General features: G+C 44.7%; 1 protein-coding gene across 1 annotated transcript in view; it reads left to right on the top strand.

The window, feature by feature from the left end:
• Nucleotides 1–7,221, top strand: part of SEC23B (SEC23 homolog B, COPII coat complex component) — a 33,190-nt gene extending 25,969 nt beyond the window's left edge. The window contains exons 16-20 of the mRNA XM_068232222.1: nucleotides 1,593–1,754; nucleotides 2,600–2,686; nucleotides 3,880–4,035; nucleotides 5,163–5,228; nucleotides 6,835–7,221. Of these exons, the coding sequence (XP_068088323.1) occupies nucleotides 1,593–1,754; nucleotides 2,600–2,686; nucleotides 3,880–4,035; nucleotides 5,163–5,228; nucleotides 6,835–6,924 (561 nt within the window). The 3' untranslated portion in view covers nucleotides 6,925–7,221. The remainder of the gene's footprint in view (nucleotides 1–1,592; nucleotides 1,755–2,599; nucleotides 2,687–3,879; nucleotides 4,036–5,162; nucleotides 5,229–6,834) is intronic.
• The last annotated feature ends 16,936 nt before the right edge of the window (nucleotides 7,222–24,157 follow it).

Below are 24,157 nucleotides of genomic sequence, written 5' to 3'. Positions count from 1 at the left end.
CTCCTTGTTCACCTGATCTGAACCCCATTGAGAACCTGTGGTCCATCATAAACTGTGTGATTTACAAGGAGGGAAAACAGTACACCTCTCTGAACAGTGTCTGGGAGGCTGTGGTTGCTGCTGCACGCAATGTTGATGGTGAACAGATCAAAACACTGACAGAATCCATGTATGGCAGGCTTTTGAGTGTCCTTGCAAAGAAAGGGGGCTATATTGGTCACTGATTTGTTTTTGTTTTGTTTTTGAATGTCAGAAATGTATATTTGTGAATGTTGAGATGCTATATTGGTTTCAATGGTAAAAATAATTGAAATGGGTATAGATTTGTTTTTTGTTAAGTTGCTTAATAATTATGCACAGTAATAGTCACCTGCACACACAGATATCCCCCTAAAATAGCTAAAACTAAAAACAAACTAAAAACTACTTTCAAAAATATTCAGCTTTGATATTGAGTTTTTTTGGATTCATTGAGAACATGGTTGTTGTTCAATAATAAAATTATTCCTCAAAAATACAACTTGCCTAATAATTCTGTACTCCCTGTATAGTGAAAAGTTTGATTCTCTGCTACCTCTTTAGGCATTGTTATACGTGTGTGTGTGTGTGTGTGTGTGTGTGTGTGTGTGTGTGTGTGTGTGTGTGTGTGTGTATATAATATATTATATTCTTTAGTTTACTTTTACACAAGCTCAATTATCATTTTTCATTACAATATCAGAGAGCTTCTTATGTCAGCAGAGCAGCTGATGGTGACAGTGATGTTACTCTTTTCTTGTTTGCTCCCTATACTCATTACTTCACAACAGTAATTGGTAGTTCTGTGCAGAGGGGTAATGGCTAGTAGAAGCCTTGTCCAATAGAGGCCCATTGAAGAGAGAGACTAATAGATGAGACTGACCGTTATTGAAAACTATCATTTTAGGGTTTTGTTATCTGCCAGTTTTACATGAATGACTAAAGTGCACAGTGTATATTGCTAGTGCAACCTATGTAAATCCTGTTATCAGTGCCCCTCTGCACATCCAGGTCAGAGGATGTGGCTATTAGATTGGCCTCACATTATTAAAGAGGAGCTGGCAGCCATACTATCTCAGAAAAAATAAACACACATGTATACATAAGTAGATAAATGTACAGACGTGTAATCTCTAGCTATGTGGGAGGGGGAAGCAGGGAGAGCAGTACCATTGTGCGGTTCTCTGGTGTTTTGGTATTGCTAAAGATCCAGCATGCTTGTTTTGCCTCTGTACACACACTGGTCTAGCTCCTGATTTTCGGATATGCCGGTCCATATCGTCCGCCACGGCCGAGTTCAGACCAGTGTGTGTACGTAGCTTTGGAGGGCTCCAGGTTATATGAGAGAGCTTTGTAGCCTAACGGCATGAGATCTCTTCTGATGTGTCGTAGCGCTGGGCTAGGTATTTTCAAAGCTGTAGTGTAAATTATAGCTTTGCATCTACCTGTTCATTGACTACCACGTGGGGAAATTGTCCCTATGTGATGTTTTTTGCTATTTTTGGATAACTTGTATGTTTCCTTTACTAGCCAGGTTACTAACTTTAATTTTTTTTTTTGGTCACATTCTGCAGTTCATGTTCCACTTGAGAAGATCTCCCTTCCTGCAAGTGTTCAATAACAGCCCGGATGAGTCCTCTTACTACAGACATCACTTTGCCAGACAAGACCTGACCCAGTCTCTTATTATGATTCAGCCTATCCTTTACTCTTACTCCTTCTATGGACCCCCAGAGGTAAACAAATGAATCTCATCATGTTTAACAGTGTCTTGGATATTATATCACAACTATGCATGCCTCCCTCCTTGTTACAAGGCTTATTACATACACAGTTAAGCAGCATCTTGCCTGATGTTAAACCTCTAGCTACAGTGGAATCACTATTTTCAAAACATGTCTCAAGTTATATCCATTATTGAACTTAAGAAAATATACATACTGTATATAGAATCAGATGGTTGAGTAGTACTCTTGCCTTCACTTCTTTAACATAGAGGGAGGGTAAAGGAACAGAGCAGTTTATTCAGGAAGAGCTGCTAGTGCAATCCAGGCCAATGAGATCCAAATAATTCTGATTTGATGCAGGTTAATGAAAATGTTGTATGCAGCTTGAAAATGGTTTAATCAAACCCTTCTAAAGGTGGAATTCTATTGGTCCATTTTCAAGTAGTATAAATGTACATATACAATTACCATGATCCTGCATCAAATGGAAATTTTTTACATCTAAGCATTGGAAAAATTTGAAAACCCAACACACTTCAATCAGGCAACAATTTTGTATTTGCTGACATCACCAGCTAAGAGATTCAGTAATATAACATGCAGATAACTTGGATAATGTCTGCTTGCAGCTATGTGGAATCCTTCTCTATTCAATGTCTATAGATGATCTAATTGCGCTGATACATCCAAACATCATCTGTCTGTTGGCAAAGTTAAACCAGGATGATCTGGGTCCCTTTTGTAGTTTCAGGGGGAGCTTCTAAGAGGGAACGTGTCCTAACCATCATAACTAGTTTGACTTGGGCTATTTACATTGTGTACACTGCCTCATATTGATTTTCTCTTTACAACAGCCTGTTTTACTGGACAGCAGTAGCATCTTGCCAGACAGGATTCTGCTGATGGACACATTCTTCCAGATCGTGATCTTCCTGGGAGAGGTGAGTTGGCAATAATGAGCTATTCGTCTTTCTAAAATGATCACATACACAAAACTGCTTAAAAAATGAGTATAGATAAATGACAAGTGACCTCATTAGAGTAGGTAGAGAGAGATGTTTCCCTGCATTACACTGCTTTATTATGGTGGTCCTAATGCATTTCTATATATGGACCTCTCTCTTTCCCTGTCTCCTTATTTCCTTCCTTAATAAATCTGTTACTCCAGTACTTAGTAATTTCTTCAAGGATTTTTGAAAGTTAAACTTCATAAAGTTAAAACTGCTTTTTTTTTTTTGTTCCCCGCCATTCCCCACCCCAATTCCACTCCACCACATATGTAAATATTATTCTGTCTGTTTTATAAGTTGCTTTATTGGCCTTGGCATTTATGACACTTTTCTCTCTTTCTCATATGCAGCACATCTCCAAGTCTTGCTGCTCCTTTCTGCTCACCATCTCCATTATACTTCCCTTCTTAATTTGGAACCTTTAAAATCTTAAAGTAAATCTGAAGTGACTTAAAAAAAAGTCAGATACTTAAGGACAGGGAAAGCTTTGGATCCTATAGAGCAGTGATGGCTAACCTTGGCACTCCAGCTGTGACAAAACTACAAATCCCATCATGCCTCTGCCTCCCCGAGTTATACTTGCAATGCCTCATGGGACTTGTAGTTCCACCACAGCTGCAGTGCCAAGGTTAGCCATCACTGCTATAGAGCCTTCCCTGCCTTCTCTTGCTCCCCTCATTCCAGTGTTGTGTACCCCCCCCCCCAATCTGGTCATACACATCCATGAGCCCTTGGTAGGCTTTGGAAGTAAGAGCACTTGCTTGCGCAATTGTGCATATGCCTGTCTTCAGAAGCACTCGGGAACCTGAGTCCCTCTGAAGCCTTCCTAGGTGGCAAATACAAATAGGGGTGATGTTGCTGGAACAAGGGGAACAAGAGAGGACAGGGAAGGCTCTATAGGATCCAAAGCCTTTTTTCTGTTTATAAGTCAGTGGTTTTTAGTCTCTTAACATGTACCTCAGTGTCTTTGTTTGTACTACTGCAAATACATATTGAGTGCAATACTGTTACAATACATATTGTTTGCATTAACTCAACTATACTGCCCAGTGGATTTAATAGTTGTGGTGTTTGTATAATACACGATTTATAGGTTTGCTTATATTTATATCTGTTTTCTTTAGACAATTGCACAGTGGCGTAAAGCTGGATACCAAGACATGCCAGAGTATGAGAACTTCAAGCACCTTCTGCAGGCACCACTAGATGATGCCCAAGAAATCTTACAAAGCAGATTTCCAATGCCTCGCTACGTCAATACAGAGCATGGAGGAAGCCAAGTAAGTTAATGGTTGCTTTGGTGTTGTATTGAGTGGGTGGGAGAAGGTTTCCTATATCATAGACAGTACATGAACCGAACTTCACGTATCGAAATAGAACATAAGCAAAAATGTCCAAACTAAATCCCGGAGCTCTGTGAACTGGTTATGCAAGTTGCTTAAAGCGCTTTAAAACTCTGACAACATTTTCAACAAAAATGTGTTTTCCTACTTTTTTATAGCCCATACAATTATCATATTTGCTTTTGTGCACAAGTATTAATATTCATTTAGATGTCGGAGTCGGAGTTGGAGTCGGAAGATTTTTGTACCGACTCCACAGCCCTGGAATCTACATCCAGCAGGTGGTGCTGCCGCCCTGACTGGACGTTGATTCAACGTCCGCGCTAGCGAACAGTCCTGACACGATCGTACGCACCGGAGAGGGGAGATTAAGCTGTCATATGATAGCTGGCATCTCTCTATGATCAGCAGCAATCGCGTATGGCTGCTGATCACGTTATCACTACGATCACCGGCGAATTGTAGTGATCAATTTTGACAGCTGCGGCGGTAGGGGGGAAAGAAGAGGATCCACTCACCTCCCTGCCGTTCCCGCGACCGGCATCTCTGCTCCTTTGGACGTCAGCACCAGGTCCCGGCTTGATGACGTCATTAAGCCGCGACCCGAAACTGAGCGGCAGTAGGCACAGAGATGCCGGCCGGAGCAGAGGGGTCTGCTGCGGCTTGTCACTGGAGCCTGGAAGGTGAGTGATGGGGTCTGCATGAGGGGGGGGGGGGACACCTGGACACCATGGGAAGACACTGCCCAGCAAGACCCTGCAGGGATCCGGCTTCCCTAACCCCCCCAAACGCGCCCCCCCCCCCTTTTAGCAAAAACACCTGGTCCTTAAGGGGGGTTAGGTGGCCAGTCCCGAAAGGGTTAAGACCCAGTGCCTTCCCTCTCCTTAGGTGAGTGTGTGTGACGTTTGGTTTGGTTTGTTTTTGTTTTTTTTTAATTGTCTTCAGACTCCCTTTCAAAGACAGCATGAAATGTTCAGTAAATTTCCTCAGACAAATGTCATCACAAAACACCAGAAATCAAATATGTTGAAATGTAACCATCTGTGTCTTCTGTTTCTTTTCAGGCTAGATTTCTTCTTTCCAAAGTAAATCCATCTCAGACACATAACAACCTGTACAACTGGGGACAGGTACGTTGCAGCCCACCTCACAAACATTCATGTATTGTAGAAGAACAATGTATCCAAGGCCCTCAAGAGTATTGTTACTAATATTTAAAATCCCAGAAGAAGAAAAAAAAGTAAACTCCCTGTGAGGGGGAGTGATGTCCTTCCTGATAACTCCAAATTGTGTGTGTGTTTTTCTAACTGCAGCAATGCAATAATAGTGTTGACCATTTCATAGACCTACAGATTATTATTTTCAGCCTGACGCTTAAATGGCTGTAACTATGTCCTCAAATATCCCCTACTGTAACTTTACTAAAACCCAATCTACACGATACGATTCTTTGTACGATTCGATTACGATTCGATTTACGATTCGATTAAATCTGACATGTCCGATCAGGATTCGATTTGATGCAATTCCATTTGCCATTGTTTTGCAATTGCAAATCGAACTGAATCGAATCCTGATCTTACATGTCGGATTTAATGGAATCGTAAATAGAATCGTAATCTAATCGTACAAAGAATCGTACCGTGTAGATTGGGCTTAATGCTTTTACGCTATCAGTTAGATTAATCCCTATCGGTGCTTATCTTGTATCTGTAACCTGAGTGACCCCAGCTAGCATGCATAGTTTGTACTTAAAGGACAACTAAAGCAAGAGCGATATGGAGGCTGCCATATTTATTTTCTTTTAAGCAATACCAGTTTCCTGGCTGTCCTGCTGATTCTCTAACTATCGTACTTTTAGCCATAGACCCTGAACAGGCACATGCAGATCAGGTGTTTCGGAGTCATAGGAAATTTTCGGTAGGAAAAAAAGGCCAGTAATTGGAGGCTAGGGTTGTGTCTGGGTTTCCATTGGGGGTGTGCCTTTATTTGGTTGCCAATATGTAACTTGCATCTAGACAGGTTGGACAGCCAGTCTACGCTGTTTTTAGAAGAAATAGGCTCATTTGGGTACCTTTGAAATATCCAGTCAGTGGGTGGGTCATATGAGAATAGGCTAGAGCTTGGGTTATGTCCTCTACCCATAAATTGCCAGCTGTATGATCAAGTGATAGGCTGAGCTTGTTTTCTAGCCGGTTCATTAGATCACCTGCATGTGAGTTACCTGTATATTCCTGTGGAGGTGGCAGTGAACATTGCGTGATGGTTTTTATCTGTGTCCAGCACTTTTTGCCTGGACTTGGAACCTAAAGCCGTGTTCTCCCCAGGCTCTTTTTGAGTTCGGTGCTCCACCCAGATAATTTTGGTGAACACCTGGCTGTCATCGGCTTACCACCTCTTTCTCCTCCTATGTTGTAAGCAGAGCTGCACTGGCCCTGTATTTCCCCCCTCGCACTGCCCCAGTTACTTTTTCATGCCACCCGGGTAAAAAAAAAAATTCTAGAGAGAACGCTGTGAAAGAGATCTGTAATAATACTGTAGTTGCATTACGTTTGAGGGAGAATCATCCTGGACAGCACTGATATCTGGATCCCGTCATAAACTATTCCCAGTTGCACTAAAGGTTTTTTTTTGTTTTTTTGTGTGCAGTATCTATAAAAGGCAGAAACTGAACAATATAACACATCTGGATCATAAAATGTAATTTACTAATACATCTTTTCTTCTCCATCATAGGAATCTGGAGCACCAATCCTCACAGATGACGTGAGTCTACAAGTTTTCATGGATCACTTGAAGAAGTTAGCCGTTTCCACAGCTTCCTAATGTCTGTCTGGACAGGAGAGTCTCCTCTGCACAACCATGGGATAAAGCACCATTTTTAGAGATGAAAAAACAACATTCCCCTTTGTAGTTCATGGAACTAATCAAAGTTTTACTTAAAGCTAAAAAGAAAAGTTGCAGTTTTTCATTGTAGGTTTAATTTATTGTTTGTGTTGTTTTACAGATTAATTCCAGTTCACAATGTTAACCATTATTGTAAATATTCATAACCATTTTTTTTCATAATTTGCATTGTATAAGCTGTACAACCAAATCCATAGTAAATTCTACTTAAACTTATGTTGTGTGATTTTATACTAGAAATGACGTAAATGCCAAAAAAGTGTGTGTGTGTGTGTGTGTGTGTGTGTGTGTGTGTGTGTGTGTGTGTGTGTGTGTGTGTGTGTGTATATATGGGTGTGTGTATGTACAGTATATGTGTGTAAACACGCACACACTCCCCAATTAACGAACGAGATACGAACTGTAGGTTTGTTCTTAAAGAGACTCAGTAACAAAAATTGCATCCTGTTTTTTATCATCATACAAGTTCCAAAAACTATTCTAATGTGTTCTGGCTTACTGTAGCACTTTCTGCTATCACAGTCTCTGTAATAAATCAATGTATCTTTCCCCTGTCAGACTTGTGGCCTGTGTCTGGAAGGCTGCCAAGTTCTTCAGTGTTGTGGTTCTGCTATGAACTCCCCCTTTTCAGGCCCCTCTCTGCACACTGCCTGTGTGATATTTAGATTAGTGCAGCTTCTCTCTGCTCTCTTATCTTTTACAAGCTGGATAAATCGTCCTCTGAGCTGGCTGGGCTTTCACATACTGAGGAAATTCAGACAAGGGCAAAGCTGTTTGCAGGAAGAAAAGAGCAGCCTGAAACTTCAGTGCATGAGAGATGCAGGGGAAAGAAACACACAAAAGTTTGTTTATAAACAAACAAAATGGCCACCAAAACAGGAAGTAGGTTGATGTACAGTATGTCCACACATAGAAAATACATCCATACACAAGCAGGCTGTATACACCCTTCCTTTTGAATTTTAAGAGATCATTTTAAAACTGTTTTTAACCACTTTTAATGTGGCGGGGAGCGGCTAAATTGTGACAGAGGGTAATAGGAGATGTCCCCTAACGCACTGGTATGTTTACTTTTGTGCGATTTTAACAATACAGATTCTCTTTAACCTGAATCCGTTCTTAAGTTGGAACACTGTGCCTCCAATGTCCCTCTGTGTCACCTCTATTCCCCTCTGCCTTCATTGTCCCCCTCTGTGCCACCTCTGCCCCCCACTGAGTCACCTCTGTCCCTTCGCTTTTGTGTATCCATCTGTGCCACCTCCCCTCTGTGCCTCGGTGCCACCTCTGATCCCTGCCCCCCTATGTGATTCCTTCTGTCCCCCTTTATCCAGGGCTGCATCACAGGTTTTCTTTAAAATGTGTATGCAGAACTTGGAACTCTCTCTATATAGTGTAGTGTACCACAGCAAATTGTCATTTTAATGAGCTTTTTTGATTTTCTCAAATTATAAGGTCTATTTGAAAAATCTTTATCTCATAAGGGAATTCCTAACTACGCAATCTACAGTATTTATTTAAAGGACAACTGTAACATTTTAAAACTAAAAATGTAGATACTCGCCTAAGAGGGAAAGGCACTGGATCCCTTAGAGCCTTCCCGCTCCTCTCCTGGTCCCCTCGTTCCACTGCTGGGCCGCCGTACAAATCTGACACCAGCTGCGGCTTCGGGTCTCCGAGTACTACCGAACACGAGTGGCTTCGTACTGCACATGTGTGAGAACGTCCATAGTCTTCCAAGGAGGCATTAAAGTCAAAGGCTGGAAAGGGGGTCCCGACAGTGGAACGAGGGGACGCAGAGAGGAATGGGACTAAATGGCAATATGAAACCGAAACGGACTGAAATGAATTTCAATGTATTCCTTAGCAGTGTTCACATATAAAATAAATGTGGGTACGATTTTTAGAGGTGGCCCATGAGATTGAGCGTGTATGACAAGTTGACTCTGAGGCCTATTTATAAAGTGGATTAGGTCAGTGCCTTTATAGCTCAGCCCACATTACTGCTCTTCAGAGTGCACCCTAAAACAAACTTTCCACCTGTTTATAAAAGCCCAACACTACTGCGATGAACTTTCTGCTGCTGGATCCTCATTGGTTTAATAAGATCACATGACATTTCTGATGTAATGTGACCAGATTAACTAATGAAGGCACAGGTGTAGATCCCACCCTTACAGTACATTTATGGAAACCTAGTAAGGGGTCTGTGGTTGACTGAGAGGCTTCCAATCACTAGCTCGCTTGAATAATTGTCACTGCCTTTGAGGTGGCAAAGCTATTCTCGCAGATAGCTGTGATGTGGCATTATCGATGTGCATAATCACACCCTTGCCATGTCTACAGTTTGATCCTAGTCTGCATTTGAAATTGTATTCGTCTGTGATGGAGCTCAGACTTGGAAATGGACCACCATGGCTAGTGTACCAGGAGGTTGGGAGTTCAGCTCAGTTTCTGAGTTCAAAGTTACAGAAAAGATAGGTCTAAATATGAGCCTCACAGAAATGTATAAAAATGGAAAATACTTTATTGTATGAAACACTTTGTTTCATACAAAAGTATTTTCCTTTATTTATTTTTGTAACTGCAGTTTTGATTAACTGGTTAATGCGCCCAATCTATGAATATTTTGAGGCATAATGAGTTGTCTTTATACCACAGCCTCATTCACAGCGACAGTATTACTGAGGGACCCATGTGCATAAATGTTTCCACCAGTTTCTGAGTTCACCCTGAGCTCAAACAAAAGAAGATCAATGCACACTTGGAAATACTGAGACACTGACTTCAATGTGCAAATGACTTACAATGGATCTGTTAGCATGACAGCTAAACTGAAGTCATAGGTCCTTGTACACTATTCCTAGGCTTGCAGCAATGTTCCCTTATTGCCCTCTCATTCCCTACTCTTCCTTGTATTCACTCCGCTCTTCTAGGGGAGTGAATGGAGCAGAGAAGAGGAAGGAGCATCTCTGCAAGCCTTCCTCTTCCTGTCTGAAAATTTGAGTTTAGCCAAGTTAAGGTAATTACAAGGAATGCACAGAGCTATGTAGATGCAGCTTAGCTTTTCCTCAGGTCATCTATTGTTTAATCAACTTGGATTTGATGATCCAGAATGAGAATGCAGGTCAGGTGTTCTGATTCCTTGAGCTGCAGTCTTGTTCTGCCTGTGTGACTGTTGTAGCCAAAACCAGCTGAACAGCTGAGCATCTGGCATTTTGAAGGGGAACCTGGTAGACTCCTTATTTAAGGTTTTCTGTAATTATTCATAGTTTTTCATTCAGTTTTTTTAATGATGGGTGTCCTTCAGCACTAAAACAAGCGAGTGGTTATCTCTCGTTCCTCAATCTTACTGCTTGTTCAGTTTTTACAGCGGCACCACTTACAAGGGGGAATATTCCTCTGTCCTGATGCTGTCAGTGTCTTCGGAGGGCACAGATTTAAAGGTACCTGGAAATGAACTGCACAGAAAAAATATATGCAGAGACTTTTATTTATATTTTTTACATCCATTAACTGTTTCCACAAAACTGTTTTCTTTGATAGTGTTCCTTTTTAATACTGATATTTTACTATAGCTAAACCTAAGCCAATTCTCACACTGAACTCTACCACTGCCAATGCCTAACCTTAACTGTCCCTGCCACTGCAAACCTCTCTCCTCCACCCCATGTTTAACCGTCCCCACAAACCCCCACACCTGACTTTAAAGGGGCACTATGGCGAGAAAGTTTAAAATTTAAAATATGAGCAAACCTATACAAATAATTACGTTTTTTTCCAGAGTAAAATGAGCCATAAATTACTTTTCTCCTATGTTGCTGTCATTTACAGTAGGTAGTAGAAATCTGACAGAAGTGACAGGTTTTGGACTAGTCTATCTCTTCATAGGGGATTCTCAGGGATTTATTTATTTTCAATAGCACTTAGTGAATGGCAGTTGCTCCGTCCAATTGCCAAAAATCTGTGTAGCGAGCAGGGAAGCTGGCCAGCATCATTGTTTAAATCTTTGTTTTTTTAGGGAATATCTTTTATAAAGAACAAAAGCCTTGCTGAGAATTCCCTATGAAGAGATGGGCTAGTCCAAAACCTGTCACTTCTGTCCGATTTCTACTACCTACTGTAAGTGACAGCAACATAGGAGAAAAGTAATTTATGGCTCATTTTACTCTGGAAAAAAAAAGTACTTCTTATTTGTCTGTTTGCACATATCTTACATTTTAAAATGTTTCACCGTAGTGCCCCTTTAACTGTCCCAGACGCCAGTATAAAAAAAAAAAACTTACATTTTGGGGTGCTGCCATAAGGTCTCATTGTACTTATCGGCGAGGAGGGGAAATTTGGGTGGACTCAACGCCTGATCTTTGGAAGTTGCAGCAGACACCCAAATTTCCCCTCCTTGCCAGTAATTACAATGGGCCCCTATGCCGACGCATGAACTTCTGCTGCTAGTGGGCACCTAAATGTCTTGCTTTCCTGGCACCAACTCTAGAGTATTCTTGAGCACCAGCCCCAGTTACAGTGAACATGAAAAGTTGCTTGCTCTCTCAAATAGAGATGGCCCGAACGGTTTGACCGTGAACTTATTCGCGCGAACGAACGCAAACTTTATGGTGGATCGACCCGCCTCCTATACTACATCATTAGGGTCAACTTTGACCCTGTACATCAGTCAGCAGGCACATTGCAGCCAATCAGGCTACACTCCCTCCTGGAGGCCCTCCCCCTTATAAAAGGCAGGCAGCGTCAGGCATTGGACTCGCTCGTGTGCCTGCAGTAATTAGAGAAGGGTAAGCTGCTGCAGAGAGAGCTATAGGGAAAGCTTAGTTAGGCTCTTGTGGGCTTGGTAGCTTGCTCCTTGCTGATTCATATTGCTTAAAAAAAAAAAGCACCCTTCAACAGCTCTTTTGAGAGCTAATCTTGTTCTTGTGATCTTTTTTTTGTGTATGGCCCACTTGCATTATATACAGCCCTGTCAGTCAGTCGCAGCTGGCCTTTGGCCCCTTAATTCCTACTGTGCCACTGCCAGGCCAAGCACATTCAGTGACTACCTGTGTGTGTGACGGGCAGCTGCACATTTGTAATCCCATCCCAATCACTGCACCTGTTCACTGTTCAGTGCACCTACCTACGTGAGCGCACGCATCAATACCACCAGTCATCGCACTTGTTCACGGTACGTGTGTGTGACAGGTGCACATTTGTAATACCCATCACTGCATATACCTACCTGTTCAGTGCACCCACCAGATAATAAGGTCGTTGCTTCATTGTGGACAGTACAAATTCGATCAGCTGGACACTCACTGTTGTTCTATCATTGAGCTACCACAGCCTGGCGACCATATGGGCTTTAAAACCGCTAAGGCCTGCACTCTGGCCATGGTGCGCACCAGTCCAGCACGGCCGTCACTACACAAACAGCTGTTTGCGGTGCGTTACACAGTGAATTTGGTGTGTCAGTGTGAAGCAGTACTCAAATTACACTCCCTGATTGATGTATAAACATGCAAGATGTTTTAAAGCACTTTAGGCCTCCAATTTAGCATGCAATGTGATTTCTGCCCTTAAAACGCTGCTTTGCGTCAAATCCAGATTTTTCCCTGGGACTTTTGGCGACTATCCCACTCATCCATGCCCCCCTCCAGGTGTTAGACCTCTTGAAACATCTTTTCCATCACTTTTGTGGCCAGCATAAATGTGTCTAGTTTTCCAAGTTTGCATCCCAATTGAAGTCTATTGCGGTTCACGAAAGTTCGTGCGAACCCAACTTTTGAGGAAGTTCGCGTTTGAGGTTCGCAAACCGAAAATCGGAGGTTTAAGCCATCTCTACTCTCAAGTCTCAAAATGGGCACGGGGCTTAATTGAGTGCATGTAGGTGAGGATCTCTAACTTCACATGCTGCTGCTAACAAACAAGGGCATTGGTAGCTCTAAAACAGTGGTCCTCTGGCCCGCTGGCTGAATGTGGCCCCCCGAGGCTTTCGCACTGGCCCACAAACACAAAAATGTATAACTTAGATGTGGCCCACTGCTCCTTTAAATATCGGCGGCCCGCATATAGAATAGCAGTGCTGGCACCACCTATCCACATACTGTAGAAGCCAGCAAGCAGTAATTCGCTTCCAATCCAATTCTGCATCAGGTGAGACTGCTGTCCAACAGGATGGCAGGTTGTCACCTGGGTGTGCTTCACTGTCTGGTGCACAAAGACGCTCTTCGGACGCCGCATGACTGAATAGCTGCTGCTAGGAGTTCTCCAGGCATGATTGGGGAATCAATACCTAGATTCAATGTAATGTCTTTCAATATAATTTTATGTATGTTCCGGCCCCCGGCAGTGTGAAGTATGTTGACCCGGCCCTTGCCTGAAAAAGTTTAGGGACCCCTGCTCTAAAGTAAGTACCTTTTCTCAACAGAAGTGCGGTCCGCTTACCATAACGGATCTGGCTGATAAGTCTGAACAGCTCCTACCGTATATATAAAATAGGCTCCGTTCACTGTCAGTTTTGCAATGAGCAGAAATGGAGAAAAAAAAAGTCTGTTCTCAGCTCAAGTGGGAACACAGCCTGAGATTTTAGATTCCCATGTATTTATCATGGTACCACAAGGTACCCATAGAAATAACGAGAATTGCAAAACGCTGTGCACAGTAGTGCGATGCAATTTCATAAAATTGCAGTGACTGCAGAGCTTTTTGAGCCTTTGCGAGCACAGTAAAAATGAATGCAATTTTCACTGTTTTTATGTTAACAATCCCAGAAGACCTTGCAACAGGAAAGATGGCATTGCAAATGGACAGAAAAAGATCAAAGTGGTTTGAATTATAAAACAACATATTTTTCTTATGAAATCTTTATACAGTAATATGCATATGCATGACTAGGGTTGCGTAGGGGGGGGGCGTGTTTAGGGGTGTGGCTTAAGTGTCCCTCTTTCTGATCTCAAAAAGTTGGGAGCTATGCAAATATAGTCGGCAGAGCAGAGGTCGACAGCAAAGGTGTTTCACTTATAACCAAGTCTTCTCAAGGTCCTGTATGTGCTAATGTGTGCAGCTTTAAAATGGAGCAATCAGATGCTGCTGCTGCAGAACTATAGATCATCTTTAAAAAATAGACATGATGAAAAATAAGGTTTTTACATAAATATTTATCCGTGTAGAATTTTCTGTGGAACTACGGTGACTATACATCCCGCATTACCCAGGATGCGTCCCGCCTTCGGGGTCCGCTGTCTCAGGCTGCATGAGGTCCCAGGAAATGTCCCGCTTTTAGCCGCGGGACGTCCCGGCCTCGGGACTCTGGCCACTGTATTGAATGAACTGGACGCAGCGTCTAATAGACGCTGCGCCAGTTCATAGCCTGCAGCCCCGCTCCAGCCTGCATAGTCTCCGGCAGGCAGAGCAGGGCTACGGGAAGATGGCTGCCGAAGCCCTGTACTGGAGACTATTTGTGTCTCCAGTACAGGGCTTCGGGCGCCATCTTGCCGTAGCCCTGCTATTACATTCCAGCGCGGGAGACTGCAGGAGGAGCAAGATGGTCCGGGGAGCTGCGCGCCAGAGGCCGGAGACTTCTGTCAGGTGAGTAAATGCTTTTTTTTCCAGGTGAAATGTTGCCCACAATGGGCTCTATTCATAAAACGTTACCGCAAGTTTTCCGCTCAAAACAGCAGACTTTCCCGACCATTTAGCAAAGTGGGCATTCATAAAAGCTGTTCCCACATGAAAATCTACAATCCCCCAGCAGAGCGAGAAATTTCCGCCTTCTGCAGTATTTTACTAGATTTATCTAGAAAAAAGTAACAAAATGGCCATTCATAAAGATTAGAGGAAGCGGTATGTGGACGGGAAATACCGCTTCCTCGAAACCTGCGGATTACATTCAAGTGAATGGGACAGACCTCCCAGAGAGAGCAGTGCACGGAGGGACTCTGCCGGCTTAAGTGTTTCCGCATGCCTTCCGACAGCTTACCGCCAGCCTTCAGCGGGAGATCTCCGCACTTGCATCGCAGCTGACAACATTTTTATGAATGACCAACCAGAAGTCTAAAATACCGCTGCGGTATTTTCCCTCCAGGAGTTTTTTCGCCACAATTTTTTTATGAATAGAGCCCATTGCGTTTATTTTGTGCTGACATGTTGCCCACAATGCGTTTATTTTGTATTGACATGTTGCCCATTGCGTTTATTTTGTGCTGACATGTTGCCCACATTGCGTTTATTTTGTACTGACATGTTGCCCATTGCGTTTATTTTGTGCTGACATGTTGCCCACATTGCGTTTATTTTGTGCTGACATGTTTGCCTACATTGCGTCTATTTTGTGCTGAAATGTTGCCCAGATTGCGTTTATTTTGTGCTGACATGTTTGCCCACATTGCGTTTATTTTGTGCTGACATGTTTGCCTACATTGCGTCTATTTTGTGCTGAAATGTTGCCCACATTGCGTTTATTCTGTGCTGAAATGTTGCCCACATTGCGTTTATTTTGTGCTGAAATGTTGCCCACATTGCGTTTATTTTGTGCTGACATGTTTGCCCACATTGCGTTTATTATGTGCTGACATGTTGCTCATTGCGTTTATTTTGTGCTGACATGTTGCCCACATTGGGCTCTATTCATAAAAAATTTGTGCCGTAAAAACTTGTGGAGGGAAAATACTGCATCGGTATTTTAGACTTCTGGGTGGGCATTCATAAAAATGTTGGCAGCTGCGATAGCAGAGGGGAGATCTCCCACTGAAGGCTGGCGGTAAGCTGTCGGAAGGCATGCGGAAACACTTAAGCCGGCAGAGTCCCTCCGTGCGCTGCTCTCTCCGGGAGGTCAGTCCCATTCACTTGTAAGTAATGCGCAGATTTATCGCTACATCAGATGAAGCCATATTTCCCGTCCACATACCTCTTCCTCTAATCTTTATGAATGGCCATTTTGTTACTTTTTTCTAGATAAATCTAGTAAAACACTGCAGAAGGCGGAAATTTCTCGGTCTGCTGGGGGATTGTAGATTTTCATGCGGGAACGGCTTTTATGAATGCCCACTTTGCTAAATGGTCGGGAAAGTCCGCTGTTTTGAACGGAAAACTTGCGGTAAAGTTTTATGAATAGAGCCCGTTGCGTTTATTTTCTGGTGTCTGGGGTAACTGTTGCTGCATTTATTATTTAATGGTCATAGTTGGCTATGTTTGCTGCTTTGGGGTTAAGGAATAGAGATGTGGTGAACTGTTCGCCCGGCGAACATCTCTGGGGGTTTTACTACTTCCGGGTCGCTCTGACCCGGAGTAGTACGCCTGCGCTACCCGGCGGAGCGCGTCCTAGATCGCGCTCCTGTTGCCGGGCACTCTCTGCGCATGAGCGTGACGTCGTTTATGACGTCACGCACATGCGCAGAAAGTGCCCGGCAACAGGAGCGAGATCTAGGACGCGCTCCGCCGGGCAGCGCAGGCGTACTACTCCGGGTCAGAGTAACCCGGAAGTAGTAAAACCCCCAGGGATTCAGAGATGTTCGCCACATCTCTATTAAGGTATACTATTAAATAGCATCACACAGTTTCTGCACAACCATGATGCCGCAGCACCCCCATTTCTCAGGGCGCGCCAAAACCTCCCCCACCCCACATTTTTCGCGGCGGTGCCCCAACTCCCAGGTTGAACCCACAAAAATCTGGTCACTGTAGCGGAACTGATCAGTTCTTGCCCTACTAGCTGCGGTAGTGTAAGCTGTCAGTGCTGCTTGGAGGACATATAACTCCTCCCACGTAAGCTGCGTTGTCTCTCGTTCATGGCCCTTCTCAGCTCTAGTAGTGTCGTGTGGTCACATGGTTTTCCCCGAGTTATGTGATGGCTGCAGCCAGCAAGTCCTAGTACCACGCGTGTTGTCCTTCAGGGCTGTATCGGACTGTGTGCGGCAATGGTGAGGCTCACCCATCACCTGAACCTCCGCCGCACAGGGCCACTGGAGACGTGGCGCCCGAATATAAACAGCCAGACAGCGGAGTCCTTGCGGAGCAAGCTAGCGTTCATCTATGCCATGTCCGCCTGGACTCTATTCGGGGCCGTCGGCTACTGGTACTACACTGAGAAGAAGGAGATCAAAGCCTCGCAGGAAGCTGAGGAGCCCGCACAGGGTGAGGACATTTACAACCATCACTAGTTCTAGAGTGTCGCTTTTTTGGGCTCTAGTCTATTTCAGGGGACTCAACAGGGACCTTCATAGGGAAATTCTCCTAAAGTGATTGTGTGGATATCACTCTCTGAAACTCCAATCACAACGGTTTGTGCTCTAGGGCAGGGGACCTCAATCTTCCCCGGTGTTCCAACTAACTAGCATACATTGACAAAACAGCATACATTTAAAGTGATATACCCCTTGTTAGTAGAATCAGCGTCCCCTTGCCCGCTCGCTTCGCTCGCTGGGCTGCGGGCTCGGTCCTCGCTTCGCTCGGACAACTTTTTATTCTAACTCTATGTCCACTTGGATAGTGGAGATTGCACATCAGCACACAGGCAGCTAACTGGGGTTGAAAAGGTTAAAGAGTAACTGTCAGGGCCCTTTTCCACCAGCGCGTTTGCGCTGGCTGAATCGCAAAAACGCAAACCGCTAGCGATTTTACAATCGCTACGGTTTGCTTTTTAACATGGGAATCGCGGTAGGTCATTTCCACTACCGCGATTCGTTTTTGCGGGGAACGCGAGCGCGCGGCGGAGCGATAATTGCCGCGATTTTGCTATGCAGTGCATAGCATAGCAAAATCGCGGCCGTGAACGTTGGAGAATCGCCGGTAATTGCGATTCAGCAATCGCTAGCGTTCAGCGTGAACGCTAGCGATTGCTAGTGGAAAAGGGCCCTCAGGCTGCAGAAGCTAATTTAAACCTCTATTCTCCTGTGTTAAACAGTTTAGACAGAAGCCAAAAAGACATTACTAAAGATAAAGATCTCTCTTACATTTAATGTGTGCTTATCAGCACATCTAAGCTCCTAAGGAGGACGCAAGCCGCATTCCATACTGCAAAGCATTCTGGGGCCCTCCCCTCGGCTGCTAAGGAGAAGACGGGATCAAGTTTCAGCAGCTTCTAACGCAGTCCAGCCACAGCACAGATAAATCTCCGCGGGCAGGGCAGAGTACACTGCAGGAGTCAGCTATTGTTCCTAGCCACATGGCTCATTAATATTCACTGCACACTGTGTTATTCTGTACTAGCTCCTCTGTGATCAGAAGCAGGCAGGACATGACGACACATTTGGCTTCACAAACATGGAACCTGCCATGGGCTGTCAGGAGCATCATTCTCTGCATATACTATATAAATATTCTGTGAAATCCAAACGTGGACAGTGAAATGCATATGTAATGTAAGTACAGCCAATCTTTAGCTACTGATATATGTGTTTATTTTCTCTGAGACCTTATACCTAACAGCTCCTCTTTAATGCTGCTGATGGGCATTATGGGGTTAATGTACGACCTGCATGACTTTGCACATGCTCAGTAGCATTTGTATGCTATTCTGTCGGGCATGCTAAAATGTTGGAACACCGGCACGGGGACCGCTTTCTGACCAAATTTTTCTGGGGGGGGGGGGGGGGGGGTAGGGGTCAGGGGGAGGATGTGGTGTGGGTGGTGCGTGGCCTAGTGGACAGTGTTGTGCGCAGCGGGTTATGGGGGGGGGGGGGGTTGGGTGCGGCAGCATGGCTAGTATAGTTGCCCCAGTATGGCTAGTATAGTTACCCCAGTATAGTGCCCAGCATGGCTAGTATAGTGCCCAGCATGCAGTGTTCTCCCCAGGATCAAACAGGTGGGCGCGCCGCCCGGGTCAAATCCATTACCGCCCGGCTGGTTCCCAGCTGTCATCCTGTGCCCGGATGTCAGGACGCGCCGGGCTCTCTGACAAAAATAATCCAGCAGCGCTGTCCTGAATGTACGCTGCACTATGCACGAGCTCTCGCGCTTCCCGGGGAGCTCGTGCAACGATTGGCTGAGCGGCAGTAAGAGGCTGTCCTGAAGCTGCTCCTCTATGCACGAGATCTCGCGCTTCCCGGCGAGCTCGTGCGCTGACTGGTGCGGCGGCAGTAAGAGGCGGGGAGACAGTGGCTAAGCCGATATCCCACAGCGCGCGCGCATTACAGACTGTCTAGCTGCTCTAGCATACTGATCTGTAAGTAAGCGCTGGGGCGGCTGTCTGCACGTGGTTGCGGCTGACTGTAGAAGCTTAATGTTATTTAATATGCTGCACAATATTACCGGTGGGGGCGAGGGGTGTCAGTCGGTGGTATTGAAGACAGTGTGCAGGTGCTATATATGATCAATATATATATATATATGGCCCCTGCACACTATCTGCAATACCCACTGACCCCCCAGCCCTCACAGGAAATATCAGGCATATTAAATAACATTAAGGCAATGGAAGTAGGGGGGGAAACAATGACTTAAAAAAAAATACTGGAAATAAATATAATTACATGAAAAAGTACAATGCATGAAATAAAGGACAAGGGGTTGATTCATCAAAGGATATAGCACGAGCAACCTCCTTGCCTAATAAATCAACGCAACCTTTTTTGTTTCCCCGCACACTTGTGTAGTGTAGTGTAGCGTGCGTAGCTAAGCAACGGCCGCAGCTCATGAAAGCCATGTGGTAGTGACTTTTTGCTACCGCGATGCTGCATTGATCAGGCACTACTATTAACTATCACTACTGTGTAGGTTTTGTAAGCACCGGGCGTTTAGTTATGCACGTTACGCTAAGGCCCCTTTTACACGTAATCAGTTGCTGTTCGTTAGTACGCATTTTTTCCATAGCAGTGCATTGTGACAAACATTTCAGTTAAAACGCGTTAAGTGTGAAAGGTGCCATAGGAAAACATGGGCAATACTTTGAAAATCAGTTTTCTTTAAGTTTTAACAGAGCAACTGATTAAGTGTAAAAAGGGCCCTAACACTAGAGTGCGTAGCAAGCAGAGAAATAAATTAAGTTGCGCTGATTTATTAGCGAGACCAACTAACTAGCGAGACCAAAGTTGCTTGCGCTCTTTCCTTTGATGAAATTCTCCAGAGGTAACCTTTAGGCCCTGTTCACACAGGGATTTCGTCAACGTGTGCAGGAGGCAGACACGCACGACATCAGACATCAGTCTGATGTTTACACACACTACAGTGTTCTCCCCAGGCTCTTTTAGGCGGGTGCTCCACCCGGTTATTTTTGGTGACCACCCGGCTGTTATCTGCTCACCACCTTCCTCAAAAGCACCAGCCCTGCATTATATCATCTCACTCCACCCGGCTATTTTTTCATGCCACCCGGCTACTTTTTCATACCACCCGGCTGGAAAAAAATTCTGGGGAGAACACTGGCATGGCTAGTAAAGTGCCCAGTATAGGTAGGTAGTGGCCCAGTATAGCTAGTATAGTGCCTCCGCATGGCTAGTATAGTGCCCAGGATGGCTAGTATAGTGCCCCAGCATGGCTAGTATAGTGCCCAGCATGGCTAGTATAGTTGCCCCAGTATAGGGAGTTTAGTTGCCCCAGTATGGCTAGTATAGTTACCCCAGTATAGTGCCCAGCATGGCTAGTATAGTGCCCAGTATAGGTAGGTAGTGGCCCAGTATAGCTAGTATAGTGCCCCCACATGGCTAGTATAGTGCCCCCGCATGGCTAGTATAGTGCTCAGTATGGCTAGTATAGTGCCCCAGCATGGCTAGTATAGTGCCCCAGGATGGCTAGTATAGTGCCCCAGCATGGCTAGTATAGTGCCCAGCATGGCTAGTATAGTGCCCAGTATGGATAGTATAGTGCCCAGTATAGCTAGTATAGTGCCCCAGGATGGCTAGTATAGTGCCCAGTATAGCTAGTATAGTGCCCCAGGATGGCTAGTATAGTGCCCCAGGATGGCTAGTATAGTGCCCCAGGATGGCTAGTATAGTGCCCCAGGATGGCTAGTATAGTGCTCAGTATGGCTAGTATAGTGCCCCAGCATGGCTAGTATAGTGCCCCAGCATGGCTAGTATAGTGCCCCAGCATGGCTAGTATAGTGCCCCAGCATGGCTAGTATAGTGCCCCAGGATGGCTAGTATAGTGCCCTAGTATAGCTAGTATAGTGCCCAGCATGGCTAGTATAGTGCTCAGCATGGCTAGCATAGTGCCCCAGGATGGCTAGTATAGTGCCCCAGGATGGCTAGTATAGTGCCCAGGATGGCTAGTATAGTGCCCAGTATAGCTAGTATAGTGCCCAGCATGGCTAGTATAGTGCCCCAGCATGGCTAGTATAGTGCCCCAGGATGGCTAGTATAGTGCCCCAGTATGGGTAGTATAGTGCCCCAGTATGGGTAGTATAGTGCCCCAGCATGGGTAGTATAGTGCCCCAGCATGGCTAGTATAGTTACCCCAGTATAGTGCCCAGCATGGCTAGTATAGTGCCCAGCATGGCTAGTAAAGTGCCCAGTATAGGTAGGTAGTGGCCCAGTATAGCTAGTATAGTGCCTCCGCATGGCTAGTATAGTGCCTCCGCATGGCTAGTATAGTGCCCAGGATGGCTAGTATAGTGCCCCAGCATGGCTAGTATAGTGCCCCAGGATGGCTAGTATAGTGCCCCAGTATGGGTAGTATAGTGCCCCAGTATGGGTAGTATAGTGCCCCAGCATGGGTAGTATAGTGCCCCAGCATGGCTAGTATAGTGCCCTAGTATAGCTAGTATAGTGCCCAGCATGGCTAGTATAGTGCCCAGCATGGCTAGCATGGCTAGTATAGTGCCCCAGCATGGCTAGTATAGTGCCCCAACATGGCTAGTAAAGTGCCCAGTATAGGTAGGTGGTGACCCCGCGGCCACCGCTCCTGTTACCTTATGAGCGGGCGGCCGCTTCCGGATTCCCCCAGGCGCCGCTCTCCTTCAGTATCTCCGATTATAGCAGCGCGTCTTGTGGAGAAGGGAAGGAGGCGGGGCAGCGGCTTCCTGTAGCGAAGATATGCTACGCCGCTACCATGGCAACAGCTGCCCCGCCTCCTTCCCTCCTCCTCAAGACGCGCTGCTGTTATCGGAGATACTGAAGGAGAGCGGTGCCTGGGGGAATCCGTAAGTGGCCGCCCGCTCATAAGGCAACAGGAGCGGCGGGGGAGAGGGGCGAGAGGACTGACCCGCCGCGGCCCAGCTGGAAACTGCCAACGGACCGGCAGTGGGCTGCGGCCCGGTGGTTGGGGACCCCTGCTCTAGGGAGTAGTGTGATTAGAGAACTGTTCCCTGTGAGGTTTCCTGCTGCTGCTGCTTTCTGATCGACAGGAGTGGTGTAGCAATAGGGGATGCAGAGGCTGTGACACCAGAGGGGCCCTCCCTCTAACAGCAATATTAGCTCTTTATTGGTCCTTTGCTGGTAATAATCACTTGTATAGATGCTGTGAATAGTAATAATCAATAGCTGTTCCCCTTTTTGCATCTCTGACCAGGGGTGTAACTAGAATTCACTAGGCCCCCGTGAAACTTTGGATGAGGAACGTTCCCCCCCCCCGATAAAACGTGCATGTTTTCACACATATAGTGTACAGAAAACTGACAGACAAGTGTATTCCCAGCCTCAGCTTATTGCACTCACTCTGTCCTCCTCTGATGGAGCAGAACTGGCTTTGTAGACTCTTCCACCATCACTACATTATATTATATATATCACTTGTGGAGGAGTAGGGAGGTTGGGGGCTAGGCTTTGTACACAAGACCCTGCTGCTCACTGAATAGGTACTGTACTGTACAAAACTTTGTATGATTCTTTATCAGTGGTTGAACAGTTGCAGTCATTAGTGCAGAGAGCAGAACGATTTTTCCTCTCCTTGCCCTAAGTTGTCAGTCTCTCAGGTGTGGCCCCCCCTGCGGCTGCATCCCTTGCAGGGTCTATTGTTAAAGAGACACTGAAGCGAAAAAAAAATTATGATGTTATGATTTGTATGTGTAGTACAGCTAAGGGCTCTTTTCCACTATGAAATGCGATCCCGATTCCGAGCGCAATTGCGTTTCAATTGGCAGGATGACGATTGCGCTTTGACCAAAATCGCATCGCAATCGGATCGCACTAATGGAAATTGCTGCTGCAGTTTACATTAGTTGAATGTACCTTGCGATTTGCGATCAGAAGCAAATCGCAGGCTAGTGGAAAAAGGCCCTTAGAAATAAAACATTAAGATCAGATACATCAGTCTAATTGTTTCCAGTACAGGAAGAGTTAAGACACTCCAGTTGTTATCTCTATGGAAAAAAGCCATTAAGCTCTGCGACTTTGTGGAGAGGGCTGTTATCTGACTTTTATTATCTCAACTGTTACTAAACAAATTCCTTTTCCTCTGGCAGAGGAGAGGTCATTAGTTCACAGACTGCTCTGAAAGACTCATTTTGAATGCTGAGTGTTGTGTAATCTGCACATATTATAGAATGATGCAATGTTAGAAAAAACACTATATACCTGAAAATAAAAATATGAGAATATTTTCTTTGCTGCTAATCTTCTAGTAATTATTCATAATACACAACCAATTCATTATATCATATATTTTTTTCCGCTTCAGTGTCTCTTTAAGCCCCTCTCTCTGACACTCATATTCAAATTACCCTATGTTGAAAGGATACCCGATGTGACATGATGAGATAGACATGTGTATGTACAGCACCCAGCACATTAATAACTATGCAGTGTTGCTTTTTTTTTCTTTCTATGCCTGAAAGGTTTAAAAATCAGGTATGTAATTGACAGTTTCTGTCTGGGTTGGAGTACAATTTAACCCTTCCTGATTTCATAGAGTTTAGCTCTGGCATATTTCAATGCATGTGTCCTTGATCAGAGAAAATGAAACAGTAAAAACTTAAAAAGTAGATTTAAACATAAAATAAAACTGTGGGCTATCTAAAAAAAAAAAAAAAAAAAAAAAAAAAAGTCATTTCTAGGAGGAGGATAGATACAATTGTTTATTTCATAATTTTTTTTTTTCACCTCGAGTGTCCTTTAAGACGCTAGTCTGCTTGAGGTGAGGTTCCTGCCAGGTCGCCCCATAGGGAAGCGTTCTCCATTCATGGCACTCTACGATGTGAAGCGATGTAATTGGCCGAATAGTGTGAGCGTAGTTTTTATTACCGTATAATCTTGTTATAGTAAACTCCAAGGGAATAGGAAAAGCGGTTTACTAA

The sequence above is a fragment of the Hyperolius riggenbachi genome, chromosome 4, assembly GCF_040937935.1.
Source record: "Hyperolius riggenbachi isolate aHypRig1 chromosome 4, aHypRig1.pri, whole genome shotgun sequence".
Lineage (NCBI taxonomy): Eukaryota > Metazoa > Chordata > Amphibia > Anura > Hyperoliidae > Hyperolius > Hyperolius riggenbachi.
This window is presented reverse-complemented; position numbering and strand designations above follow the sequence as displayed.